General features: G+C 39.8%; 1 protein-coding gene across 3 annotated transcripts in view; it reads left to right on the top strand.

Moving 5' to 3' along the window:
- Positions 1–26,537, top strand: part of LOC127455984 (latent-transforming growth factor beta-binding protein 4-like) — a 117,370-nt gene that overhangs the window by 7,281 nt on the left and 83,552 nt on the right. For all 3 annotated transcript variants that reach the window (XM_051724224.1, XM_051724223.1, XM_051724222.1), the window contains exons 2-4: positions 3,498–3,568; positions 8,354–8,666; positions 17,143–17,345. In XM_051724224.1, the coding sequence (XP_051580184.1) occupies positions 3,498–3,568; positions 8,354–8,666; positions 17,143–17,345 (587 nt within the window). The remainder of the gene's footprint in view (positions 1–3,497; positions 3,569–8,353; positions 8,667–17,142; positions 17,346–26,537) is intronic.

The following is a 26,537-nucleotide window of genomic DNA, read 5'->3' as shown; positions in this document are numbered from 1 at the left end:
TCAAGCCAGAAGACAGGTTCCACTCAAGGATTTTTTCTCTCCACTAACATTGAATGGAGTTTTTTTTTCCTTGCCACAGTCAACTTTAGCTTGTTCACAGGGGGCTTTAAGATATTAAAGGAATAGTTCACCAAAAAATGAAAATTCTCTCATTATTTACTCACCCTCATGCCATCCCAGATGTGTATGACTTTCTTTCTTCAGTAGACCACAAATGAAGATTTTAGAAGAATTTCTCAGCTCTTTTGGTCCATACAACGCAAGTGAATGGATGCCAAAATTTTTACGCTCCAAAAACCCCATAGGTCAGCATAAAAGTAATCCATATGGTTAAATCAATGTCTTTAAAAAGCGATATGATAGGTGTGGGTGAGAAACAGATCAATATTTAACTCATTTTTTGCTAGGAATTCTCATCCCTGCCCAGTAGAATGCAAATCACCAAAAACACAACAAGAAGAATGTGAACATTAAAGTAGAGATTGAGCAGGGAGGAGAATTAAAAGTAACACTTGACTAAAATATTGATCTGTTTCTCGCCCATACCTATCAAATTGCTTCTGAAGACATTGATTTAACCACTGGAGTCATATGAATTACTTTTATGCTGACCTATGGGATTTTTGGAGCATCAAAATTTATGTATATATAATCATACTGTAGCATTAAATGATAGGTGTGGGTGAGAAACAGATCAATATTTAAGTCATTTTTTTGCTAGGAATTCTCATCCCTGCCCAGTAGAATGCAAATCACCAAAAACACAACAAGAAGAATGTGAACATTAAAGTAGAGATTGAGCAGGGAGGAGAATTAAAAGTAAAAATTGACTAAAATATTGATCTGTTTCTCACCCATACCTATCAAATTGCTTCTGAAGACATTGATTTAACCACTGGAGTCATATGGATTACTTTTATGCTGACCTATGGGATTTTTGGAGCATCACAATTTATGTATATATAATCATACTGTAGCGTTAAATGATAGGTGTGGGTGAGAAACAGATCAATATTTAAGTCATTTTTTGCTAGGAATTCTCATCCCTGCCCAGTAGAATGCAAATCACCAAAAACACAACAAGAAGAATGTGAACATTAAAGTAGAGATTGAGCAGGGAGGAGAATTAAAAGTAAAAATTGACTAAAATATTGATCTGTTTCTCACCCATACCTATCAAATTGCTTCTGAAGACACTGATTTAACCACTGGAGTCATATGGATTACTTTTATGCTGACCTATGGGATTTTTGGAGCATCACAATTTATGTATATATAATCATACTGTAGCGTTAAATTTGTGTATTGTTACATACCTAATTTAAATCTGACTGTTTGTACAGAGTTAAAATGGTCAGTGTCACAAATTTGCTATTTGATTAGTGACGTAGAAATAGTGCAGAATCTTACATATTTCTTCCATAGTTTACGTAACAACTTTGTTTTTAAAATTTCACAATTCTACAACTTTGTTTATTTCTAGGTTTAAATTCAAATGGTGTGAGTGTATTGAAATGTTTAACAATTAACCTTTGCATTTATTTTACAATTAGGCCTACACCTAATTAATTGAACACGCAGCATAAAATCAACAGAAAACTCCAAATTTTAAAGCTCACTTATTGGTATATTGGTTCAGCGTGTTTATTATGTGATTGTAGATAAATCTCCAGCTCTGTGTGTGTTGAATTGTCTTTTAGCACTCTTGGAAGGTTATAGGTAAATCTTACCTCTGTATAGCCTGGATTGCCAATGCCAGCTGTGTTTTATCGGCTTACACTTAGCAGAAATCTCTCTGCCTTCTCACTCGTACTGGGAAGTTCCAATAGTCTCGCTTTAGAAGCCACACAAAGACACAAAACTGTAACTAATTAGCAAATCCCTCCCGATGCTATAGAAGGGTCAGTCTTATGGTCATTGGTTTTTACTTCATTGCTTTTTAAAAAAAATGATCGAGATTGAGGTTTGTGTTAGTGTGCTAATTGCCTTTTTTACCCGAAGCCGCTAGAAAAACATACTGGCCAGGAATCTGAAGAAGACTTGTAATTCACTAAAGTTTACCCATCAGAGAAGTGCCGCAGACAAGCCTGCCTAAGCCACTGTGGGAAAAACAATATTTCTCATGTGCATGGGCACAGGGAGGACAGAGGCCCAATGAGGGGGGCATCCATAACAAACCCCCTCTCATTTTTATTCATTGCTGCTATTTGTCCAAGCTGAAAACAACACAAGGTGAAGGGTCAGCTTAAACCCAAGGCTATTCACTCAGTCCAATGCGTCTTAAGGGGCCCAGGGCCAAGGTTTGTAAGTCTTTTAAAGCTATCTTTTCAGAGGAGTTTTCATTTTTATTATGCTGGACAGATTGATGTGGCATGGAGTCTGGAAAGGTGAAATAAAGAGTGAAATTTGTTGAATGTGTTTCTTGCAATGAGAGTGACAGCAGGCTCATCAACTGCTGTTGCATTGGGACATAAATTGTGTATGGACTTGTTGATTTTTATCTTTTCTTAAAAAATGCCATAACCCTGCAGGGAAATCCAGATTAAGCTAGTAGCTGTGTTTTGGAATGTGGTTGTATCTATCTGGTCTAATCTGCTCATTAGCTGGTCCAAGCAGATTGTTAGCTGGTTGGCCACCTAACATGTTCCTAAAACCAGCTTGACCACCATAAACTGGTGCGACAAACTGGCTTGTGGTTTGTTGCTGGTCTAAGATGGTTTACCAGCTTGCATAAATACCAGCTTGCAACAGCTAATGACCAGCTTGGATCAGTTAATGACCATCTTGGACCAGCTAATGACCAGTTAGTGACCAACTTGGACCTGCCAGTGACCAGTTAATTACAAGCTTGGACCAGCTAATGACCAGTTATTGACTAGCTTGGACCAGCTAAAGGCCAATAAATGACCATTTTGGACCAGCTAATGGCCAGTTATTGACTAGTTGGACCAGCTAATGACCAGCTTGGACCAGCTAATGACCAGCTTGGACCGGCTAATGACCAGCTTGGACCAGCCAAAGACTAGCTTGGACCAGTTAATGACCAGCTTGGACCAGTTAATGACCAACTTGAACCAGTTATTGGCCAGCTTGGACCAGATAATGACCAGCTAAAGACCAGCTTGGACAAGTTAATGACCAGCTTGAATCAGTTACTGATCTGCTTGGACCAGCTAATGACCAGTTAATGACTAGCTTGGACTAGATAAAGACCAGCTTGGAACAGTTAATGGCCAACTTGGACCATCTAATGACCAGCTTGGACCAGCTATTGACCAGCTTGGGACAGCTAATGACCAGTTAATGACCAGCCTGGACCAGTTAATTGCCAGGTTGGACCAGCTAATAACCAGCTCAGACCAGATTGAAAACAGTTACCATTTTCTAAAACACAGCTACCAGCTTAAGCTGGATTTTCCAACAGGGGCCCTGGGGATTCACGCTTGATCTCTCTCTTTCTCTATAACACCCTTGATCTCTTTTCTGTCTTTATCTAGGCCCAACGTTTGTGGGTCCAGGTGCTGCCTTTCATGGTTAGTCAACCCCAAGACTAGACAATGCACAAAACGTGAGTATTTTTTCTGGGCTTCTGTTACCCATTCTGATGAATTTTCATACAAAGACACAAATACACAACTGCCAGCATTTCATCTAGCTCAAATGCTTTTAATATGTCTGTAAACAGAATGGGAAAAATATGCAAAGCCAGTGTGCTTTCAGTTGAACAGGATGAATGAAGTCTCAAAACAAACCATGCAAAAGTAGTTTTAAGACATCCAAATAAATTAGATTTAGAAGCTGTGTTACCATGGGAATTAGACACTCCTGATAGCATTCAGGTATAGTGAAATGCTTTATGCTGCCTTCATGTGCTATGTGAATTATCCTACTTCCCACTTCTGAAGTGGTAATTACGAGTACGTCGCATTCAAGTCCTTACTTGTCGGAAAAAACGTTCATTTATATATATTTCTTGAGGAACTTTTATTTTGACACCATAAATAATATTACTCCGCTTGCTGACAATAATACAATTTTGGTCATTACAAGATATTTTTACGGTGTAAAAATTTACAACATGCATCAAATGGTTGCTGATATACATAAATGAATATGACTAAAACGGTAAGCACTAACAATTAGCCGTATTTAGAAAAATGAATAAAACCTGTCATTCACTACAGAAACCATACTCTCCTCTGCCATGTTGAAAGTTTAGGACTCCTCCCATCTCAGAAACTTGGGTATAAAAAGTATCTCCGACTTTCCCAGTCGTAATTATGACTTGAGGGGTCGTTCATGTGCAACTTCCGATTGGGAAACTCATATTTACGATAATTCCAATAGCACGTGAAGGCAGCATTAGACTACACAGGTCTGAAAACTGAAAAATCTGCCTTTGTAAGCAGGATACGCAGGTAGGAAGGCATAAAGGCATGTCTGGATTCAGTGTTTGCGTAATATCCTTTGTACTAAGATGCTTTCATCTGAAGAGTTTTTGGACGCCTGTGGGAGCTTTTGCATTGTCAACCAGTTGCAATACTTGTCTGACAGATGTCTGACACAGATCAGATCTTGTTTCACATGAAAAACAACAAAACAAATTTGAGATCAGATGTTTTATGCATCTGATTTCAAATGTGGCCACTATAAACGTGGTTCTAAATTCAACACCTGTCTGATTTTTGCTTGCATACCACCTGTACATATGCATGATTGAAAAATTATGAAAAAGTATTAGGAGAATTGGATTAAAGTGTTTAGATGTAGGTCACATGAAGTCTGATTTGTATTGTCCTAATGGAGATTGGTGTTGGCTTTCTTAGGGGTTTTAATGTCATGTATTGTGTCCTGGCTTGAGTAAGTGACGAGGACTGTTGACGGGGTCACTTTACCAACATAATCACATGGAAAATTGATATGTTGCTTTCGAATATTCATGTACCCTGAAATCAACCCTATTTTCCAGAATTATTGACAATCGCCATGCCCAATCAGACATTTTTGCATCAATTCAAATGGGTTCTCCTTTCCCTGTGGTGTTACTGGTAGTGTTTTGCAAAGGGATTAAAAACAAAATGTTTTTTTATTTTGGTTTGTCCTGAGTAGAAACTGTAATTTCTTTCTGGTTCCAGCATTCTGCAGCCTCCTTTCCAATAGGTAACCAGTTAGGATGAAATAAAAGAACATTTATAAGATTATTTTTAAGATGACAGTACTCTGTGCTAAGGGCGGGTGATATACCAGTGTTTCCAGATCTCAAAAGAGAAACAAGCGACCTGGTCTGGAAAACAAGCTCAAAATAAGGGACTTGCCCAAGCTTTTAGTTTTTATTTTTTATTTTTTACAGTAGCCTATATAAAATAACATCTTTTCAATAAATGTATTCTTAATATTAAATATATCCACAGAAATATAAAAAATATTTAAAATATTCAGTACATGTGGCCATCTAAAATCAATTAATAGCCTAAATCTCTGTCTCCTGCATACATGCAGACACTGCTTGGGCACGTTTGGACTAAACGTCATCAGCAGCAAAGTCAGTAAATGAAGTATCACTGACACTTAATGTGACATACTATAAAAAGTCTGTTGTTGGTGAGTTTAACATAGTGAAATCAGGAACCTCTCTCACTGGCAGTGACTTATGCAAAGCACTGGACATTGAAGTTAAAGGTGGTCGTTTGATTGAACCTGTCACATATACTGTGAAATGCTTTAGCCGTCCAGCACACCATCTACATCTACAGATGGCTTTGCTTCTGTACCAACCACTCCTGGATTTGGATGTGCTAAAAACTTTGAACATAAAGATCCGCACAAGAGTCAAGCCAGTACAACAAAAACTCTGTTACTTACCTCTATCAGTACGGGCAGAGGTGTCAGATGAACTCAGGACACTAAGAATGGAATTATTGAAAAGATTGAGTCGTCTGAGTGGGTTTCTCCCATTGTGGTCACGAAACGCAAAAATAACACAATCCGCCTGTGTGTTGACTTACGGGAGCCCAACTAGGCTGTAGTCCCAGACAGCCATCCCCTACCTTTGATTGAAGACATACTGTCTGAGTTACATGGGTCAGTAATGTTCTCTTCTCTTGATCTTTAAAACGCATACTACCAAGTACAGCTACACGAGGAAAGCAGAGGACTCACTGACTTCATTACTCATGAGTGTCTGTACCAGTTCTGTAGTGTACCCTATGGCCTTTCAGCGTGTGATGACGATGATCCTCAAAGGACTTGTCCATGGCTCATCCGAAGGCAGTCACAATGCAAACCTCAAGGCTGTTCTGCACAGGATTAGTGAAGCTGGTCTGAAACTAAATGCAGAAAAATGCAACTTCAAGTTGACTATGCTGAGTTTCCTAGGCTACAGACTCTCAGCTGATGGCCTGCATCCTGATGATGCTCACACTACTGCAATTACGAGCGCACCTCCTCCTACCAATGCAGCTACCCTATGGTCATTTATGGGTCTCATTGCCTGGTATAGCAAGTTTGTACCCACCTATGCCACGCTGGTAGAACCCATGAGAGCATTCCATTGAAAAGACTGTGAATTTCATTGGACTGTTGCAGCACAAGAGAGCTTTGATCAAGTCAAAAAGGCAATAGTGAACAGCCCTGCACTTTCCCTCTTCAACTCCAATCGCAGCATAATACTCTCATGTGATGCCTCAGACTATGGTGTTGGTGCTGTCCTAACTCAGCTTGATGACAAGGGAATAGAGAGAACTATTGCTTGTGCTTCACATTCCTTGTCTGACGCAGAATGGAAATATTAAATTGTGGAGAAGGAAGCATTGGCTTGCTTCTGGGCTGCAGAGTAATTGCAAACATGGATGTGGGGATGGACATTCCTACTACGCACTGACCATCAAGCTCTTACCACACTTCTCACGGGTAAAGGCAATAGCTGAGCTAGTCTACACGTTGCCAGATGGTCTGCACGCCTAATGGAGTTTGACTATGATGTTCAGTACAGACCTGTCCCACTGAACAGTGTTGCTGACTGTTTGTCAAAATTGCCACTTGCTGACACCAACAGTGACTATGCTGAAACAATTGAGTTTGTTGCAATGATTTTGCCTGCATTCAGTGCATTTTCCAAGGAGGACTTCCATACTGCCTGTAATGCCTGCCCAGTGGTTGCTAAATTGTGCATGCATCTACAGACTCGCTGGCCAAAACACAAGAAGGACGTTGATCCAGACTTACAAGCATACTTTCCAGTCCATCATGTTCTTGCCATAATTGATGGATGCATTGTCAGAGGTACACATCGCCTCTTGGTGCCAGAGTCCCTGCAGAAAATATCATAGACTTTGCCCATGAATTGCATCAAGGCATAGTCCGTACCAAGCAAGACTAAGGCAACTGTACTGGGGGCCTAAGATGGACAGCCAGACAGAAGCTTTGATACGGGACTGTCCTACCTGCAGACAGAATTACAAATCTGCTGTTACACATGATGCGCCCCTCAGACCTGTTGAGCTGCCATCTGCTGCATGGGAAAAGTTTCCCATTGATATTGTAGAACCATTTGAGACCACACCAACAGACTGCAGATATGCAATAACCCCTGTGGACTATTTCAGAGCTGTGGCCAGAAGTCGATTTCTCATCCAGAGTCGACACAGCTGCTGTCATACAGTAGAGACGAACACCTTGTTCTCTGCTTGGTTATTTTATTTGTATACGTACATAACACCTATGTGGTTTAAATCATATTTAAAAGGTTTGCGTGAACATTACTTGCCATTCACTTCAGTTTCTTCTGTAAACATGTACTTTATCACTTTCCAACTGGATGCCTGAACATTATAACATTACAAGTAGGCCAAACCATTGAATACCATGTTGAGGCAGCTTCCAGTATCCTGAGCTTTATACCAGAATTAATCCAGTCCCTCAGCTTTCTTGTCATAATCCACACGTTCCTAATCCTTATGTGTATAGATTATCTAACTAATAGCTAACCCCTGACCCACGTGCCTTTAAAGCATTGTAGAAAATGAAGAGAGAGTATAATTTTTGTAGTTTGTTTTAGAAGACTTAAGACAACCAGAGTGGATTTACATGACGACATTTCCACAAATAGACAAGGAGTTATTAAAACAGGTTTCTGCTGGGTCGTTCTATGCTGTACTTGTCCAATCAATGTTGTTACAGTAACTCCATAAATATGCAAATAAGAATATTAACCCAGGGTTAATTCTTGAACCCTGACTATTCAGGACTGAAATAAACATGGAACAAGATAACCTAGGATTTAATAATGACCCTGGGTTAAAAATGTAAAGTGTGAAAAGCCCATCTGTCTCCCTGTTTCTTACTCTCTCACTAGCAAGGTGTCATCCTCGATGTCATAATAAAGCAGTGTGTCGCTGGCCAAACATCTGTCAGTGTCGTCCAGGCTTCCACGGCCATCGCTGTGAACATGCTAGTGTCACCCCAACCCTGAGCACCTGGTTAGAAGCACAGCCTGGACCCATCACACCCTCATCTGTAATCATGTTTGCAGTCACAGCAGTAACCACCACCACACCGGTGTCAGCAACCACAAACCAGAACCTCTCCATGTCCCACTCAGATCAAGCTTCCAGAGATACCAGTGCAGAAGTCAGAAAGACATACTCATCACACTGGCAACCACTCAGGTGGGTTATTGCCTCATAACAGTATTTTTTCAGTATTTTACTCATCATATTTTAAGCTAAAACAAGGGGTTATTTTTTAAACTAAATGCTATTCTACTACTTACTGCATACTGTAAAGTGTTTACTGTCTACTATTTTGATTCTTTACCCTGTATTCTTTATCCTTTACTCTTTAATTTTTACTGTTTATTCTTCACTCTTTGTTCTTTACTCTTTATTATTTCCTCTTTTTTTTATTTCCTCTTTGTTATTTACTGTTTATTCTTTACTATTTCTTCTTTACTCTTTATTTTTTACTGTTTAATTTTTAACCTTTTGCTCTTTATTGTTTAGTTTTTACTCTTTATTCTTTACTGTTTATTTTTTACTCTATTGTTTACTTTTTTTAGTCTTTACTCTTTGTTCTTTACTTTTTATTATTTATTATTTACTCAGTTATTTACTGTTTATTCTTTACTCTTTGTTCTTTTCTCTTTATTATTCATGATTTTCTCTGTTAATTACTGTTTTCTTTTTCTTTTCTTTCATCTTTACTCTTTATTTTGTATTCTTTGTTTTTTGTACTGTATACTTTCCCTTGGGTCTTCATAAAACTACACAAAATAAAACTAGCAATATATATTATGTCAGAAATATGGATACTGCCACTGAAACCAAACTGGCAAAATCGATTCTCCACATTTTGCTCACCCTGTAGCAAAAAAAATAAATAAAAAAAAATAAAAAAAATATATATATATATATATAAACAGAACAATATTTCCACAGGAAAATAAGTAAATGAAATACCAAGCATCAAAACAAATAATAATAATAATAATAATAATAATAACAATAAACAAAACTTCAACAGGAAAGTAATATACACAGCAAATAAAAAACTGTCTATTTCAGACCACATCTTTAAATGGCAAAGTTTTTGAAAAAGTACAGTATGTGCTTTTAATTTGCTGGAGGAACCATATTTCAGATTACAAAGGTTGTCTTCTTGAAGTTTTGGTAAAGCCAGATGACCATGCCCACTTGATGAGTGAGTGACACATGTGTGTATTAATAGGAGTTGCCTTCAGGGGGCGCTCTAATACTTAAAATTAATATGTACTGTAAATACTTGTACTAATGCAGCCCATTGCCAGCATATGGCAACAGAAAAATTGCTGGTAAATTACTGAAACTAGTAAATATAAGCACTAGTATGCTTTACTTTTTCCCCCCACCCTTCCTCCTTTGATGTACAAGGTGGGATATTTTCATAAACTGAGCGCTCCTTAAAGCACTCTAATGTTTATGTTTAGAATTATAATTCCATTTATTGGGTAAACAACTGTAGTAATTATAAAATGATGTTAAGTATGTTTTGTCTCTTTATACTGAGACCTTAAGTAACCCTTATCTTCTCAGTCCACTCTTCAAACCTGAAATGAAAAATAGAGCTATCATTAATCTTACCTTGTGTTTGCCAAGGCAGGATAATTTGGATTGCTCAGCCTTAAAGCAGCATATTTATTGTGGTTGGCACACCACATAGGCAGATGCTGCTTTTAAAATCTTTCATATTGTATTCTATTGACAGAAGATGCCACAGAACAAAAGATTAGATCAGATCTCTTCAAATGATTGGAGGGCCAATACCATAAAGTTAAAGAGTTTAGTCAAGTGTATATTTTTCAGGGTTTATTTTGAAAGTCATATTCTTTATAGCCACATACCTTTAAAGTTTTATGCCTCAAAAAAGCTATTGAAAATTTCCACCTTTAATGCCCAGGAAAAAAAGATTATGCCCAGTCACATGGCAAAAATATGACGTTAACAGGATTTTTGTTTGGAGAGCAGATTTTGCAAAAATGTTCTAAATAAAGACTTTTAAACTAGGTATTCAAAACAAATACACAAAACCACTGCTAGAGCATTTGTGTAATTGGACTTTTGACTTAAAACCTTTTAGTTACTGAGAGATAGTGTCATGGCCTGGTCGCCTTCTCAGGCTGGGGTTCTGCCTGACAGGACTGTGGCAGTATCGGCCTGCCTCAGTGTTTTGTGTACCCCCTTTTTGTGTGAGCGCACGGGTCCAGTTGTTTGGGACCGCCATGCGCATGTTACCGCCGTGCGCTGTCTGGTGATGTCATGTTCCTGTCAACCTGACAGGTTGGGTATTGTCTGGTGAGGACCTTGACATCCTCGTCCCCTGTATGTCTTGTGTTTCGTGTATGTGCTTTGTGTGGGCACACGGGTCTGGTGGTGGGTTACCGCAGTGCTTAAGTTGCCACCGTGCACCCTCCGGTGATGTAACGGTCCTGTCATCTTGCCAGGTTGAGTTGATTACGTTTTGCCCTTATGTGTTTCAGGTGCCGCTGGCATGCAGAATCAGCATTCCCATGGTAAACCTGATTGTTTCCATGGGAATGCTGATCATGACAATCGTCAACTGTGAGCAGCACTTGTCTCTTTTTTGTTTCCCTGCTTATTTAAATTCACTCGTGTGTCACGTCCGATGTTGGATCATTGTTGTTGTTCTGTCATTGGATGTTGTTGTTTTTTGGTTCTGTAAGATGTCTAACATTTTGATTACCTTACAGTTCGCCTAGTCCAGTATATTCCACCCAGTGTCCTTGGAGGAGGATTCCTCGTTTCTGCCCGCGTGTCAGGGGAAACTGTTGCCTGGGCTTTTCTTTGTTTTGAAGAACTTTGTGTTGTAAATAAATCCTATTGAACTGTTACCTCTGCTCTTGGGTCCTGTCTCTCACCCACCCTAAGAGAATGATCCAACCACACACAGACCCAGCGGAGGAACAATTTCTTCGCTCTGCCTTCTCGCAGCAAGAAGCCCTGCTGAGGCGGCACCTGGAGCAGATTTCCGCTTCGAGCCACGTATTGGAGAGGATGGCATTGCAGCTTGCGGAACTCACCGCAGTGGTTCAACAGCTCCGCCCAGCTTCTGATCCCGGCTCACCTCAGGACACACTCCCATCGGCTACATCGGCTCCCCACACCCCTTGGCGCCCAGAGGCACACATCCTCCCTCCAACTTCGTTCTCAGGTGAGGGATCCTGCGCCTTTTTGTCCCAATGTGTGCTATTCTTCACTTCGCAGCACTTCTGCTTTCCCGACGGAGAGTATGAAGGTGGCTTACATCATCCTGCGCCTCACCGGAAAGGCTGCTGAGTGGGGAATCGCCATGTGGGATGAATGCCCTTGCTGTGCCTCGTTCTTGGATTCCAGCGCAGAGTTCTGTCGAGTGTTCAACCCGGTCGTGCTGCAGTGTGTTGTACAGATCACCGCCCGGGGGAGGAGGAGGAGCCAGACGCCTGCTCCACTGCCAGCTTCCACAGCCATGGAGGCCATTTCCCTGCCTCTGACAGCGCCCATACTCACTGAGGCCATTTCCCTGCCACTGCCAATGTCCACGGGCATGAGGCTCATTCCCCCTCTGCTGTCTGCACCCACGGTCATCGATACCATCTCCCTGCCACTGCCTATGTCCATGGCCATGAGGGCCATTTCCCTGCAGCAGCCAGCGCCCACGCCTGCCACAGCCAAGGAGCCAGCGCCCATGCCTGCCACGGCCAACAAGCCAGCGCCCACGCCTGCCATGGCCAACAAACCAGTGCCCACGCTTGCCATGGTCAATGAGCCAGCGCCCATGCCTGTCACGGTTAACGAGCCTGTTCCTGAAGCCTTGTCCATCCCAGAGCCAGCGCCTGAAGCCTCGGCCATCCCAGTGCCAGAGTTCTCGGTCATGTCGGCCGCTTCCACAGCAGTGCTCCTGGCCGTCCGGAAGAGGACTGACTGGGGAAGGGCTCTTGTTCCCCAGTCACTGCTAGCATTCCCGGCCATGGAGGCCGTTCCCCAGTCGCTGCCAGCATTCACGTCTGAGCTGCCCGCGACTCTGCCCCCTTTTCCACTCCCCCCTGGACCCTGTCAAGAAGTTGCCGCCCAGTTCTCTGCCCCCTGCCCAGCGGCTATCGTCCAGTCCTGTGTCGCCTCCACCCTGAGGCCTCCTCCCAGGCCGCCAGACCTTGCCTTCGCCCTGAGGCCTTTTCCCAGGCCGCCAGTCCCTGCCCCTTTCCTCAATCTCCCTCCCTTGTTTCCCTCTCAGCTCCCTGTCTTTGATGTTTCCTGTTCTTTGTTAAGTGATGGTGTTGTCTGTCTTTTTATTTTGTTTGATGTTCTTGTTGGGACGCCAGGAGGCATGACAACCGTTATTGATCATGACAACTGTTATTAATCGTGACAACCGTCAGCTGCGAGCAGCACCTGTCCCTTGTTTGTTTCCCTGTTTATTTAAATCCGTTCGTGTGTCATGTCCGATGTTGGATCATTGTTGTTGCTTTGTCATTGGATGTTGTTGTTTTGTGGTTCTGTAAGAGGTCTAACATTTTATTTACCTTACAGTTCGCCTTCGCCAGTATATTCCGCCCAGTGTCCTTGGAGGAGGATTCCTCGTTTCTGCCCACATGTTGGGGGAAACCGTTGCCTGGGCTTTGCTTTATTTTGAAGAAGAACTTTGTGTTGTAAATAAATCCTATTGAACTGTTACCTCTGCTTTTGTGTCCTGTCTCTCACCCACCCTGACAGATAGCCCTTGTTTCAGCTTCCCTTTGTCACAACTAGCCTGGGTCTCCCCTACTAAAACTAAAACTTTGGGTTTGTTTCTCATTTTGAGAGATTAACTGGCTGTTTTGATGTAGATCAGACCCACTCAGACTCCGCCATGACCTCAGACAATGTTGAGCGTGTCTTTTACTGATTTAAACTGGGAAAGGAAATTCCTTGCCTTGTAAAAACAGTTCTCTTACAATAGAGAATTGAAAGGCTCCATTTATGGGTCCGCTTCGGTGATCTACCTGATGGGCCAATGTTGCTTACTCACCCCGTGTTGACAGCCTGCAATTTCCCAATCATTTAACAGTTTTTTTTATATCACATTCAATGTGTAAACAAGATTGTTCGATAAGTCATCTGTTTTTCCACATTTTTAAAAGTTTTTAAAAGTTCCAGAGCCATATTTCCATGGCTTGTCTAGTAAGATATGAAGGCTAATATTTGTTGGCTATGAAAAGTACATATATTTGTATTGATTTGTTATACCTGTGTGTAGCAGGGCGGAGGGCGGGGCCGGGTTGTGAGTCCGCACACCCGGCCCCTAATAAGGCTGATTAAGCCCGGGAAGGAGACGGCAATGTGTCAGAGAGAGAGAGTTACGGACAGCTGTCCGACACCTGTGTGTTTGTGCTTTTGGTTTAGTTAATCATTAAATATTATTTATATTGTCAAGCCGGTTCTCGCCTCCTCCTTTCCATAGATGTGTTACACTGGTGCCAAAACCCAGGAAGGAGGAGGCATGCGCCATAGTAGAGTCCTTGCCACTACCATCCACCCCAGTGGAGCAGCCGTGGCCATCCGCCGGGGGACGGAGGAGCCCGGCTGCCTGAGTGTGGAGGAATGGCCGCCAACCACGAGGGGAGGAGGGGCTCCTAACCGACCGCCTGGAGCGGTCAGGGCCGCTGCCAGGGGCGGAGGAGACCCCTACCAGCCCCTGAAACGTGGCAGGGTCTGAGCCCGCCGACCGCAAGTGGGGAGGGGCTCCTATAGCCGACCGCCTGGAGCGGGAGAACCGCTGCCAGGGGCGGGGAAGACCCCTTTCATCCACCAAAAATGCGGTGGGGTGTTCCGTCCGCCAGAGGCCGGAGGACTGCCTCTGATCCGCCCGGGGAGGTGCGGCTGTCGTCCACGAGAGGGTGGAGGAGTGGCCGAGGACCAAGCTATGGCGTATCAGAGAACCGGTGAGTAAAATGTTTTTGGTTTTTTTTCCCTCTCCTCTCTCTCTTCCGCTGCCGCTCCTCGTTGGCCTTTCCCTCTCTTTTTAAATATTATTTATATTATCTTAAGTTGGTACCGGCACCGTTACGGTGTGTATGTACCATGTTTTTTTGTTATTGTTTCCCTCCCTTTGTCCCCTCCCTCATCCAGGTAGGTGGGATGACCTGCAGGCAGACGGGGTGGAAGGCACCCCCACTCCCCCCCAGGGAAAGAGAAGGGGGGGGTGTACATCATCTGAGAGAACGAGGGAGGAATGTAGCAGGGCGGAGGGCGGGGCCGGGTCGTGATTCCGCACACCCGGCCCCTAATAAGGCTGATTAAGCCTGAGAGGGATAAGGCTGACCGGAGACGGCAATGTGTCAGAGAGAGAGAGTTACGGACAGCTGTCCGACACCTGTGTGTTTGTGCTTTTGGTTTAGTTAATCATTAAATATTATTTATATTGTCAAGCCGGTTCTCGTCTCCTCCTTTCCATTGATGTGTTACACTGTGTAATAGAAATTATGATTTAACCCTTTAAAGCTGTACGTATCATATTTGATACATGATTTTCTAAAGCCAACATGTTGAATAATTTGCTGAAAAACCTGTTGTATGCAATGTACTTAATGTCTACTGCCTCATGTTGGAAGTTTCTGTGCTCTTCTGGAAGTAGAAGACCTTGTAATGTAATTTACAAAAAAGCTGCCTTCGTATTTTGATGCACGTCTTTTAGCTGTGCAGTCTTTGCTGATTTTGATCAAGTAAAAGTAACAAAAATACATATATTGTTACTGATATTTCAAAATGAGTATTTGCTGAATCGAAGCAACTTGTTCTAGCTTTAAAATCACATTGAAATGCGTATATAAAAAATGATACAACAGACTTTTGAGGTATATCTCTCAATCATCATTACATTACATTCATGCCCACCCTAATAAAAAAACGGAGCTTTGAAAATACTGACATATAATAAATTTCTATAGACCAAGAAAGTTGCAATGGCCAAACTCCAAAGCATTTGCTGTCTCAGAAAAGCCCAGAGTGTCCTCGTAAGATACCCCAAGATTTACTACTGTGGCATTATATGGGCTAAGGGAAACTTAAATAACAAAAGTCCAAAAGTGAATTGCAGGATCTCATGAGGACAATGGCCTTTAAAGCTTGATGTATCAAATATGATCCAATTTTATTATTATTGTTATTATTTATTTTTTATATATTTATTTTGACATTTATTTTAAATTTTGTACATTACATTTTTTTTTTTACTTTTCTGACTATTATTACATATGTCAGGCTTTATAGAGTTAAACATTTTAGGGCTGTCAATAGATTGAAACTACTTATAGATTAAGTTGACAACTTATCATGATTTATTTCGTGATTGTATTTTTTTAGTTCCTTTTTAAGAATTTTTTTAATTTTTTTTTTTTAGCCTTACTTAGGGGGCTGTTTAAGTACATAAGACTAAGAAGTTTGGGAAACACTGGTTTAGGGGATTTTCCAACATAATAAATGAGAATGGGAATGCTAGTGTACCCCAAAGACAGAAATTTGACATGGTTCTGTTGTTGACAACCCAAAAGGAATGTTGCACTTGGAAGAAATCTGCTTGGGATTCAGAGCACACATGATCTAATATTTTGAGAATTGCATGGTCCTGAAGGAGATTCAAAATCATTCTGATGTTGAAGTTGATTTTCTCCCTTTTGATTCACAGAGTTGAGATCTATGGTTTATTTGTGAAAAATTGAGGATGTCATTATGTTTCATTTTGCTGAAGCTCAGCACAAATCTAGGAGTCCCTCAGGGCTGTGTATTAGGACCTGGCAGTTGTCTTATGTCATGATTTTCTGTGAACGGGGCCTCACTCAAAACGTCTCCTGTGGCTTTGAGGTGTGTGTTTATACAGAGTGAGTGTGTGTGTGACACTGGCTGTTGTAGCATGGTTGCGTGTGAAATAGGAATGGCCATATGCGTGTTTTACAGGCTGTTTGCTATGGACCAACGCACTCACCAGCTTGTTTTTAAAGTGTGTGTTCAGGAAAATGAGCTCATGTTATGGTGAGCAATAGCACTGAGCTTTTTAATACAGGATAAGATTATTTCATGATGGCGTGTGTGTACCTGTTCCTATTAAATTTGTTTGTGTATACATATTCAAACCTTATGTCATTTGTAATGTCAAACCACTCCCTGTCATATTTCACCGAAATGCTGTCATATTTACTTTGAGTCAGGCTGTGGATTTGGAGCAGATTTGCAACATTTGGTTCAGCTTTGGCATACAGTTGTCCAGGAAACCACTGCGATGCAAGAAGAAAATTGCTCCTTTCTCCACTTTCTGCACTCTGGTGGTATTCAATTAATTGTGCTAATGGACTGTTAAATCATGTACAATTTTAATTAAAAGCAGAAATTTCAGACTACTTTTATATGTCGAGAACTTTAGAAGGCTCTATATTCGATTTACTACCGAAAATTATTAATCAGAATTGTTCATCCCAAATGTAATCTTATTAGTTGATTCCCATTTGTGTTGATGGTGTTCAGGTGTGTTACTATCACTGCTTTCATCTGAAGCATTGCCGTTTTATTCCTGCATTTTATAAGGCTTTCTCAGTGGATCAAGCATACATAAGTTTTCATATTAAGTTTATTTCTATTTCAGTTTAAAGGAGACCCAGTCAGTCCTGTTGAAGAGAGTGCTGTCCAGTGGAACTGGCGGAGAAAAGATCACAAGTGTTATACTGAAATACATTGAATCAGTGCGAAGCAGACTGGAGTCTTCCTCCTCGGACTCAGCAACCCAACTCTCCAGCATAAAGACATTCCACACTCAACATGGCCAGTACACCCTTATTTACACAGCAGGTCAGTCCAAACCAACTGCACTAACATCTATATACCTAACCTCATATCCCTCTCAAAAGTAAAGAAAATCACAAATGAGACCTCTTTAATGTTTGAGTCATTTTTCCTAGACAGCAATGAGTTAAATGGAGAGCAAATAGAGAAAAAAAAAAAATCACCTGTTTCTCAGATTTGAGAAAAGATACCAGTAATCCCACGTGTTTTGTCTAGAGTTTTAGCAGAGATCTCAAAAATGTCTCACACTGTGCTCACCCTTACAAAAATAATTCATGTCAAATTTGCATCAAACTTGCCACAAATCCATTGATTATTTTCTCATGCAAGTGAGATTTGCGGCAAACTTGCGGCCAATTGTCCATTGTTGCTAAAGGTTTGCTGCAGGTTCACCCCTGCCAGTGAAAAGCTGCAAACTTCTATTGCAAACATTTGCGGTCAATCACAAGAAAGTTGAGAACTCTGAATGAGCAACCTCTGAGCAATAACATTTTTCTTGTGGTCAACAAACAAACATTTTTCAGCCTTTTAAATAATAAACATTAGAGTCTATCACATAAATCATTTTGATAAATTACATGATACATGATACATTTGTGAAGTGTGAAAGGGTAGAATACATTTTCTGTAGCATTAGCATTGTTAGCATAACATGTAGCATGCTAATGCTACAGAACATTGCTTATATCCTTTCATACCTCACAAACAAAACAGTTTTTGAAAAACCCATTGTACCTTTAAAGGTTTAAGGTCTATCTTTGTCAACATGTTAACCTTTACTTTGCAAGAAGCAGCAATAAAGCAGGCCTGAGTGGAGAATATCTTGTGTAAATAATTTTGGCTGTTTCCTGATTTGAAAACTTTTGAGCCACAATAAGGTTTATCTCCCTCTAGATTCGGGCTAGTTTGGATTGAGACAGTCCCCGATACACCATTGTAGCATATTCCTGCAATTGTTTAGCTTGGCCCAGAGGTGACAGTGCAGTAATTACACAGGAGATAGATGTGGTGTTTTGTTAATGGGAACCCCTGCGTCTCCATAACCTCATAACATGCTGGAATGGACCTCTGTGGCAACGGATGGGAAGTGTGGGGAGACTGACCTCTTTTTCGCTCACAAACACAGACACATTGTAGGACACATGGCTTCTATTGCTTATCTCCAAATGTATGTTCTTTAATCCCTTGAATATTAATCCATAGCTGATAAGTAAAGCCTTAGGGAGTTGATACTTTGAGTGGCATGTTACTGCAATTCTGGACCAGCAGATTTTTGTTATAGGTAATTCATGGAATTTACTAAAAATGACCCATTAATTTGTTATAAAGAAGTTTCAACTCAAGCTCACTGAAATATATGTTTATTTAGGGTTCTCTGAGTTTGTCTATACATTTTAACTTTGGCTGAGTGCAGTTTTATTTAATGAAGTCCAGTTTAATCTACAGCATACAAATATTTCCATCTTAAAGGAATAGTTCACCCAAAAATGAAAATTCTGCTATCATTTACTCACTTTTACATTGTTTCAAACCTATATAATTTCCCTTTCTCTTTGGAACACAAAAGTAGAGATGTTTAGCAGAATGTTGATGTTGCTCTTTTCCATACATTGAAAATTAATGGTGACCAGGGGCTTTCAAGGCAAAAGCACTATTAAAGCACAATTAAAGTAGTATATATGATGTAACATTATGATAGTTTTTGCATGGCAGATATTTAAATCTTCCTTTCCACCATAGCTCTTGAAATTTTGCACATCTCAATGCGTTACAAGATACACAATAATCTATAAAACCTGGTGCAATATGTCTTGGCATTCCATATTTGAATATACACAAATGATAATGAGATTCAAGAGCTGTAATGGAAGGGAGATCTTCAGTGACTACTTTTATGGTGTTTGGAGCTTGAAATAGCGTTGCATTAATATTTTTCAAATATTCTTCTATGTCCCACTGAAAAAATAACTGCATAATAGTTTGGAACAACATGAGGGTAAGTAAACAATGACAGATCTTTCATTTTTGGGGGATAAATTCTTTTAACACCAGTCATGGGCATTTAAATCCAGTGCCAAAATATAAACAACCCTTTAGGCCATATGTTCGCCACCCCCCTTCCCCTGCACGTTTACTTTAAACACAAGTAATACACTTTCTGTGGTAATAAATTGTCACCGCTTATGGCCTGTTGAAGTGAAATGAGGTATGTCATCTCACGTGGAAAAAGGAGAGCGCCCGGACACCAGATCCCTCTAAATCCAACACTTAATGCTGGCTGCAAAGACAGAATCCAAGTTTCCACGTCGGGAGAGTTTGTAACGTGGTGAGGAGTCACAGAAGCTCAGCATTCCAGTGAATGAGGCAACTACTTTTTCCTTATTGACCTATTTCAGCAATGATGAGTGAAATGGCACACTTTATAAATATTTACACTCATGTGATGATTAGCTGAATTCCACTGGTGTTATAAGTCAATAAGATGACAACAGATTGAAGTTTAACCGCAGTGATACTGCTGAAGTTGGACTTGATAAAAACATTAAAGCTCTGTTTAGGGCGTCAGGAGTGTTACACAATAGTTTGACCCCTAAGCTCTTAATCAAGCTTTTATTGTCCAGTTTGTTTTGCCAAATATGAATACTTGTGTAAGATACTGTTGATAGTGGATTTTGGTAAGCTTATGATAAATGCTATATTTCCTTTAGTGTCTGTGCACTGATGTGACCTGTATTTCTCAGTTTCTGTCTTCATTCAGAGAGGCCACAACCCACTAATTTCCTGAGCACTTTATGTATTTAATGTACTGTATGTAATGTATATTACAATGCCCATAAATCACTGAATGTTTTTTTGTTTTTGGCACCATTCTGAGTAAACTCTATGAGACTTTTGTGTGTGAAGATCCCAGGAGATCAGCAGTTACAGAAATACTCAAAACAGCCTGTCTGGCACCAACAATCATGCCACGCTCGATCACTGAGATCACATTTTTCCCCATTCTGATGATTGATGTGAACATTATCTGAAGCTTCTGACTCATATCTGCACGATTTTATGCACTGCTGCCACACGATTGGCTGATTAAATAATCGCATTAATAAGTAGGTGAACAGGTGTTCCTAATAAAGTGCACAGTGAGTGTATATGTTGTTGAGGTAGTGCATAGTAAAAAACAGGCATTTTTATACATGGTTATATGGGGAGCAGGAAATGTATGCAAAATCTTCCACTAGCTGGGTTTATAAAGGGGAGTTTGAGCAGGTTCTGGTGTACGTACGGTTTTATAAATCTTAAAAATGTAGTGCTTTTCCCTATTTACGCATATGCCACATTATAGTGTAAAACATGCAATTCTTCATAGATGACTACTGGCCACCAGATTTTAAGAACAATATCCCATGAATTATTTAACTGGACTTAAAATCACTCATTACAAATCCTTTACCGTGAGAATTTATGTGCAATAGAATAGATAACAATTTTGTTTATCTGTCATAAATATGGGAAGCATTATGAATTATCTGTAGAGAAGTGCAACCTCTGAATGTATGTGGCATCGTTATTCAATCATTTGGAGACACATTGGAATTCTAGGTATAAATGCAATCCAGCTAAAGAATGTTTAGATACTTTCCGGATGCAAAAATGCATGTTGAAGGGATAGTTCACCTAAAAATAATTTACTCACTTTCATGCCATCCCAGATGACAAAGATATTTAGAAGAATATCTCAGCTCTGTAGGTCTGTACGATGCATGTGAATTTTCATTTTTGGGTTCAATTTATCTTTAATTTTAGAGGGGGTCTTTGCATCTCTGTAGCTGGGAGTGTCTAAAACAGTGCCCTTTTCAATAATAAGTTTGCATAAAATGGCTTCAAACAGTATAACTTCAAATACTTTTTTCATTGCATTAGATAGCTAAATATCAATCCAACTGCCATCTGCGAACAAACGATGTTAGACCAGTGTTTCCCTTATATGCATTTTGCAGCGGCGCTGCACCACTGCTGAATTTGCGCCGCTGTTGGGATTTCACATGGTTCATTTAATATTTTTGATGCAACATAACCCTTGCCAGTCCCAGTCAGCTGTGTGCTTTGTACACTGTGAAAGAAACCCCACCACACACACTCACAAATGCATGCACATACAGTGACATCACCGCATAACACACGTGTCAAACTCGCTTAATTTCAAGTGGCCCGCGAGCTCATTTCTGAAACGTAGGATGGCAGGGGATTGCAACGTTTACTGAACAATCAGTTAACACTTTCCTCGTGAATATTAATGAGCCTTCCCCTGTCATCTGTATGTTTTGGAGCACTTTTTGCTCGCTTCAGAATGGAATGGAACAGCGCTACACGGGTCTTCCACTAAGGAAGAACCATGGTGCATTTTCATAATTATGTACCATCAGTTTTCCATCTGTATAAAATCTGTACTCTTATAATGCTCTCTGATTGTAGGAAAATGTAAGTTGTTTTGTTTGCCTTCAGAAATTCTAAGACATTGCTGTAGTTTTATCAGTAGGGGCCTGATGAAGGAATCTGTAAAGAAGACCCAGCTTAGTCACACTGTCAAAATATTTCAATTTAACCCTACTCACATTAGGTGTTATTTTTTTCCACAGATGTTACTGTTGTTAATATCATAATTTACGTCTGTATCCCAACCTCAAAATCAATGCTGTACTGTCAAATGTGCATTTAAATGCACATAACATGTAATATTTTGGTAATTGCATGGGTGCTATCAAAAAAGGTGCTGGTGCCACATTTTCAACGGGCCCTTTGAGGGCACAAATAAACCCTAATGTGGCCCAGGCTGAAATTGAGTTTGACACCCCTGTTTTAAGCTATTCTTTGACCAACACACATTAACACAGGTCCGCTGTTGCAGGCTTGTGGATGCGCGTACAACAGCACCGCTGCTGAAAACAATCCTAGGGGAAACACTGTAGACCATTGGTCAGAACTAAATTCACTTTACTTAGCCAGCCCAGAACTGGTCCCAGTATGAAATCAGTTCATCTCAAGTTCACACAGGTGTTCTAGCAGAGTAACCACAGGTGTAGTTCATCACATTAAATATAGACATATTCCACCAAATTTGACAACCAGAACGTGTTATACTTTTTGTCTTAATTTTGAACAATATATATATATATTGTTTCATCATTTAAAACCTAACAAACCTTTAGTAAAATGTTTTTCTTGAAAAGTACACCTGGATTGATATTTTGTTATCTAATGCAATTGCATCCATTACAAGTGTGTTGTAATGCCTAAATAGTTTTTGAGGCAACTCTGTTTGCAAGATGACCAGACTGTATACATAATTTTCCAAACAACAAGACTGGTACCCCACGCCCTCTCTGGAAGCACACTACATTAGGATCTGTTATTGTTTGAGCCAGAGCAACAACACTCGTTGCTGTGGTGATGCATGTTTTGCTGCCTCATTAATATGTAAGACATGAGATCATTACACAATTTAACAGCCCCTCCTACATGACTGAGTGACTTTGCTGTCCAATCATAACATCTGGTCTGCATTGTTGATCTGTTGAGCTTTGCTTCACTTCCTCATTTTTTTGGGGTCACTGTTACCCCAATGATTAAAGTGTGAAAATGATAATTATAATTATGAAATAAACCTTTTTTTTTCCTGCTTAAATGTTCCTTTCCATTTATCCTGAGCTTATTGAACTGATAAAAGAATAGAAATAAATGTATCATTAACTCTTACATTTACTGAAGTAGGAATGTGCATTTCAGAAAAGCAACTAAATACAGAAATAACCATATAATTTCTTAATTTACACAAAATAATATAAATATCCCTTTTGTTTGAAAAAAATTATATATAAAATCACAGAAAAAAATTGTTTTCCAAAATAGTAACATTACTTATGTTTGGGGTCAATCTGACCCCGGTCAGATTTCATTGTTTTTTTTAAAAAAAAGAAAGAAAAAATAAGTAAATGCAAAAGTGCTTTTTTTACTACACACTCACTAACCAGGCAAACTAACTATATGCAGATTTACATTATATACACACTGACTGGGCAATAAAAAGACTGGGAAATTTCATGCAAATTTCAAGGGCACATTTCAGGAAAAAAAAAAATAATGAAATCTAAAAATAACCATATAACTTTTGATTACACAAAATAATAATAATAAAACAAATGGTATATAGAAAGATATATATATTTGGTAAAAAAAATCCAAATTCAAGTGCTTTTTTCCACACACTCACCAACTAAGCAGACTAACTATATAAAAATTTACAGTATCCTCCAGGCAACAGGGCAGCCGGACGCAGCCTCTGCTCCCTAGTGCTAGTGAAAAAATAACAGGCACATATTACTGTTACCTAAGACAAACACAGAACTTTTTTCAAACAGAACATTTCCAAAGCTAGATAAGTGATGTGCTCTCTGTAATAGATTTTGCCAATACAAATATGTCTTGAACTGCTGATATTCAAAGAGTTTTTCTTTTATTCCCTCTATATACATATATAACATATAATACACAAACAGGATGGCCAAACACTTTTCTCCTAAAACCTTGTCACACCACAAAATTCCTGACACTGTATTATGCTAATGATGAAAACCAAAAAAGACTAACTCAGATGCAAGAGGAACAGATCATTTGAGCGTGTGCTGTACACAAATATTGTGACATTTCAGACATCTTTTGTTAGTCTTTGAATAATGTTTTCTGGAGCAGACCTGGCATTGTCCACATTTTCCAGCAGCTGCTGGAGAAGTGATTGCTTCGGGCTGACTTTCAATCTCCCTCACAGTGGATGCAGCAAAAAGTGAACAAGGAAGGCGCTCTCTCCTGTCAATGTGAGGCCTCACCAAGGCATATCTAGCTGCTCCAAGAATATTCTCCTCTGGTTTATTTTGCCACCACACCACTCGTTGATGGCACACCATATCACAAACGCATTGTATGCACTGATATCCAGGATGTTGAAGAATATTGCCTGGGGCCAACGAGCGGTCTTACGTTGACAGCTGTATGTGGCAACCACTTTGTCCAGGTTGTCTACCCCTCTGTGTTATTGTAATCTAACACCATGTCTGGTTTTTTATCATCTCTGGTGCTCAAAGATGTATCTCTGTGCAATGTGCTCATCAGAGAGTGTGTTTGTGTGTGTGTGTGTGTGTGTGTGTGTGTGTGTGTGAAAGAGAGAGAGAGTGTGTGTGTATGTGTGTGTGAGTGTGTGTGTGTGAGAGAGAGAGAGAGATAGAGAGAGCATTTTGTATTGAGAAATTGCACTTAAGGTACCAACAGATTCAAAGCATGTGAAAATCCTTTGCTCTCAATAACATTTATTACTGGGGTCAGTATGACCCCAAACATCACATGTGGTTAGTCATGTCATAGCGGACATCAGAAACATTATCATTAAGTAAAAAACACATTTCTGAAAAGATCTTATGTAATTAGGAAAATTCATGAAATATCAGGATAAAAAAATAAGGATGCTTATGTTTTTTTACTATTTGAAGAGGGTCTGGGGTCATATAGACCCCAAACAGAACATAAGGGTTAATAACTTCATGTTAAATTTGTAATAATGTAAAAGTGTAGTGTCACCACATGAACAGTGGTCTGCATTATTATTGTTTTGCACCATACACTAGATCAGTTGAAAAATTTAATAATAAATTATAGTAAATACAGGTGTTGTTTTGTATTTACAGTATATCAATTATTTGATAAAATCCATGGACTGCAAGATACCACTGCAGGACCACAGTGGGGGTCAGTTAGGGTAAAACGATCCATAGATCACACAGAGGCGAGCAGGGTTGCATCCTCCATGGTAGCATTTCTAATTTATCGTCCCACCAGGCCTGATTCGGCCAGCTGCAGGATGTTACAGTGCAGTGACTCTCAGTCAGTGTTCTGGACTACAGGTGTGGGGGAGAAATTTGTTCCTCTACCAAATGGAGTCTCTGTCTCCCTGAGGCTCCCACACAGAAAACAGGGCCATTTGTTATAGATTCTAAAACTGTGTCAGGTCAGGCTGAAATAGAATAATTTTCACCAAAAATTCACCCATTTAACCCAACAGTATTATTGCGCAGATAAAATTGTTTAGACTTCTCAGTTATGTTTAATTTAAGTATACATTTTATCTCAGATGTTTCTACTAAAATTCCTTTTGGAGAAAAGTAGAAACAAATGTGTTAAAATACTGTGTGATATGAGTACAGAGCTATAAAATATGAATGTGGACAGCGTAGCTCATAGAATTTGGTCTTGGAAGAATTTGAAAAGATTTGTTTGAGTTCAAACTGAAATCTCTGATTCCAGACTTTGTTATCTTGGAAAATCAGCGATTGAAATTTCTTCTGAAACTCTAGAAGAAACATTTGTGAGGTTACTAGGGCCTTTTTCTCAGCAGAAAAAAAAAATCTGCTGGAAATTTAAGCAAAAGTTTCGGACCTACTTTATATTAAGTGTCTTTAACTTTTATTAAACACTTGATACAATGTACTTTTAATGTACATACATATTGTTGCATTGCACTTAAATTTAAAGTACTTTAATTTAATTACATTTGTACTAACACTGTTGATAAAACATATGCATAAAGTACAAAGCATCTTGTTTTATGAGGACTAATTCATTGTTAACTTTGTTTGGCTCCAGACACTTACTTGGCTTACCATAAACCATCAGCCTGGTGTAGAGATGTCTTTAACTTGAATGCAGTCTGTCAAATGTATCGGGAGAGAGATGAGGCCTGTCTCAGATCTTTTAAAGATTTAGCTGCAGCTTTAAAGACACAAAATGAAAATGATCATCTTGTAACTTACCCTTATGTCGTTCCAAACCCATATGACCTCTTTTCTGACATACTGTATAATGAGTGTGAATGGGGACAGATGCTGTTAAGCACCAAAATGACAAAGAAAGCACAATAAAGTATCATAACAGTGGTCCAAACAACTGGAGGTCGACGGATAGTGATTTTTGCCGATACCGCTAACTACTGTGGTGGAAAAGGCAGATACGCGATTTATCGGCTGATATATATTTTAAAATGATTAATAGAATGGTACAGAAATATACATTTTCTTAGTCTGTCCTTACTATGACGAGCACAAACATAGAGGCTGCATGAGTCCAAAATTAATAAAATCCCAAATGCAGTTTATTGTG

This window comes from Myxocyprinus asiaticus, chromosome 18 (genome assembly GCF_019703515.2).
Source record: "Myxocyprinus asiaticus isolate MX2 ecotype Aquarium Trade chromosome 18, UBuf_Myxa_2, whole genome shotgun sequence".
NCBI classification, from domain to species: domain Eukaryota; kingdom Metazoa; phylum Chordata; class Actinopteri; order Cypriniformes; family Catostomidae; genus Myxocyprinus; species Myxocyprinus asiaticus.
The sequence above is the reverse complement of the archived record's forward strand: the minus strand, read 5'-3'. Positions and strand labels throughout refer to the sequence as shown.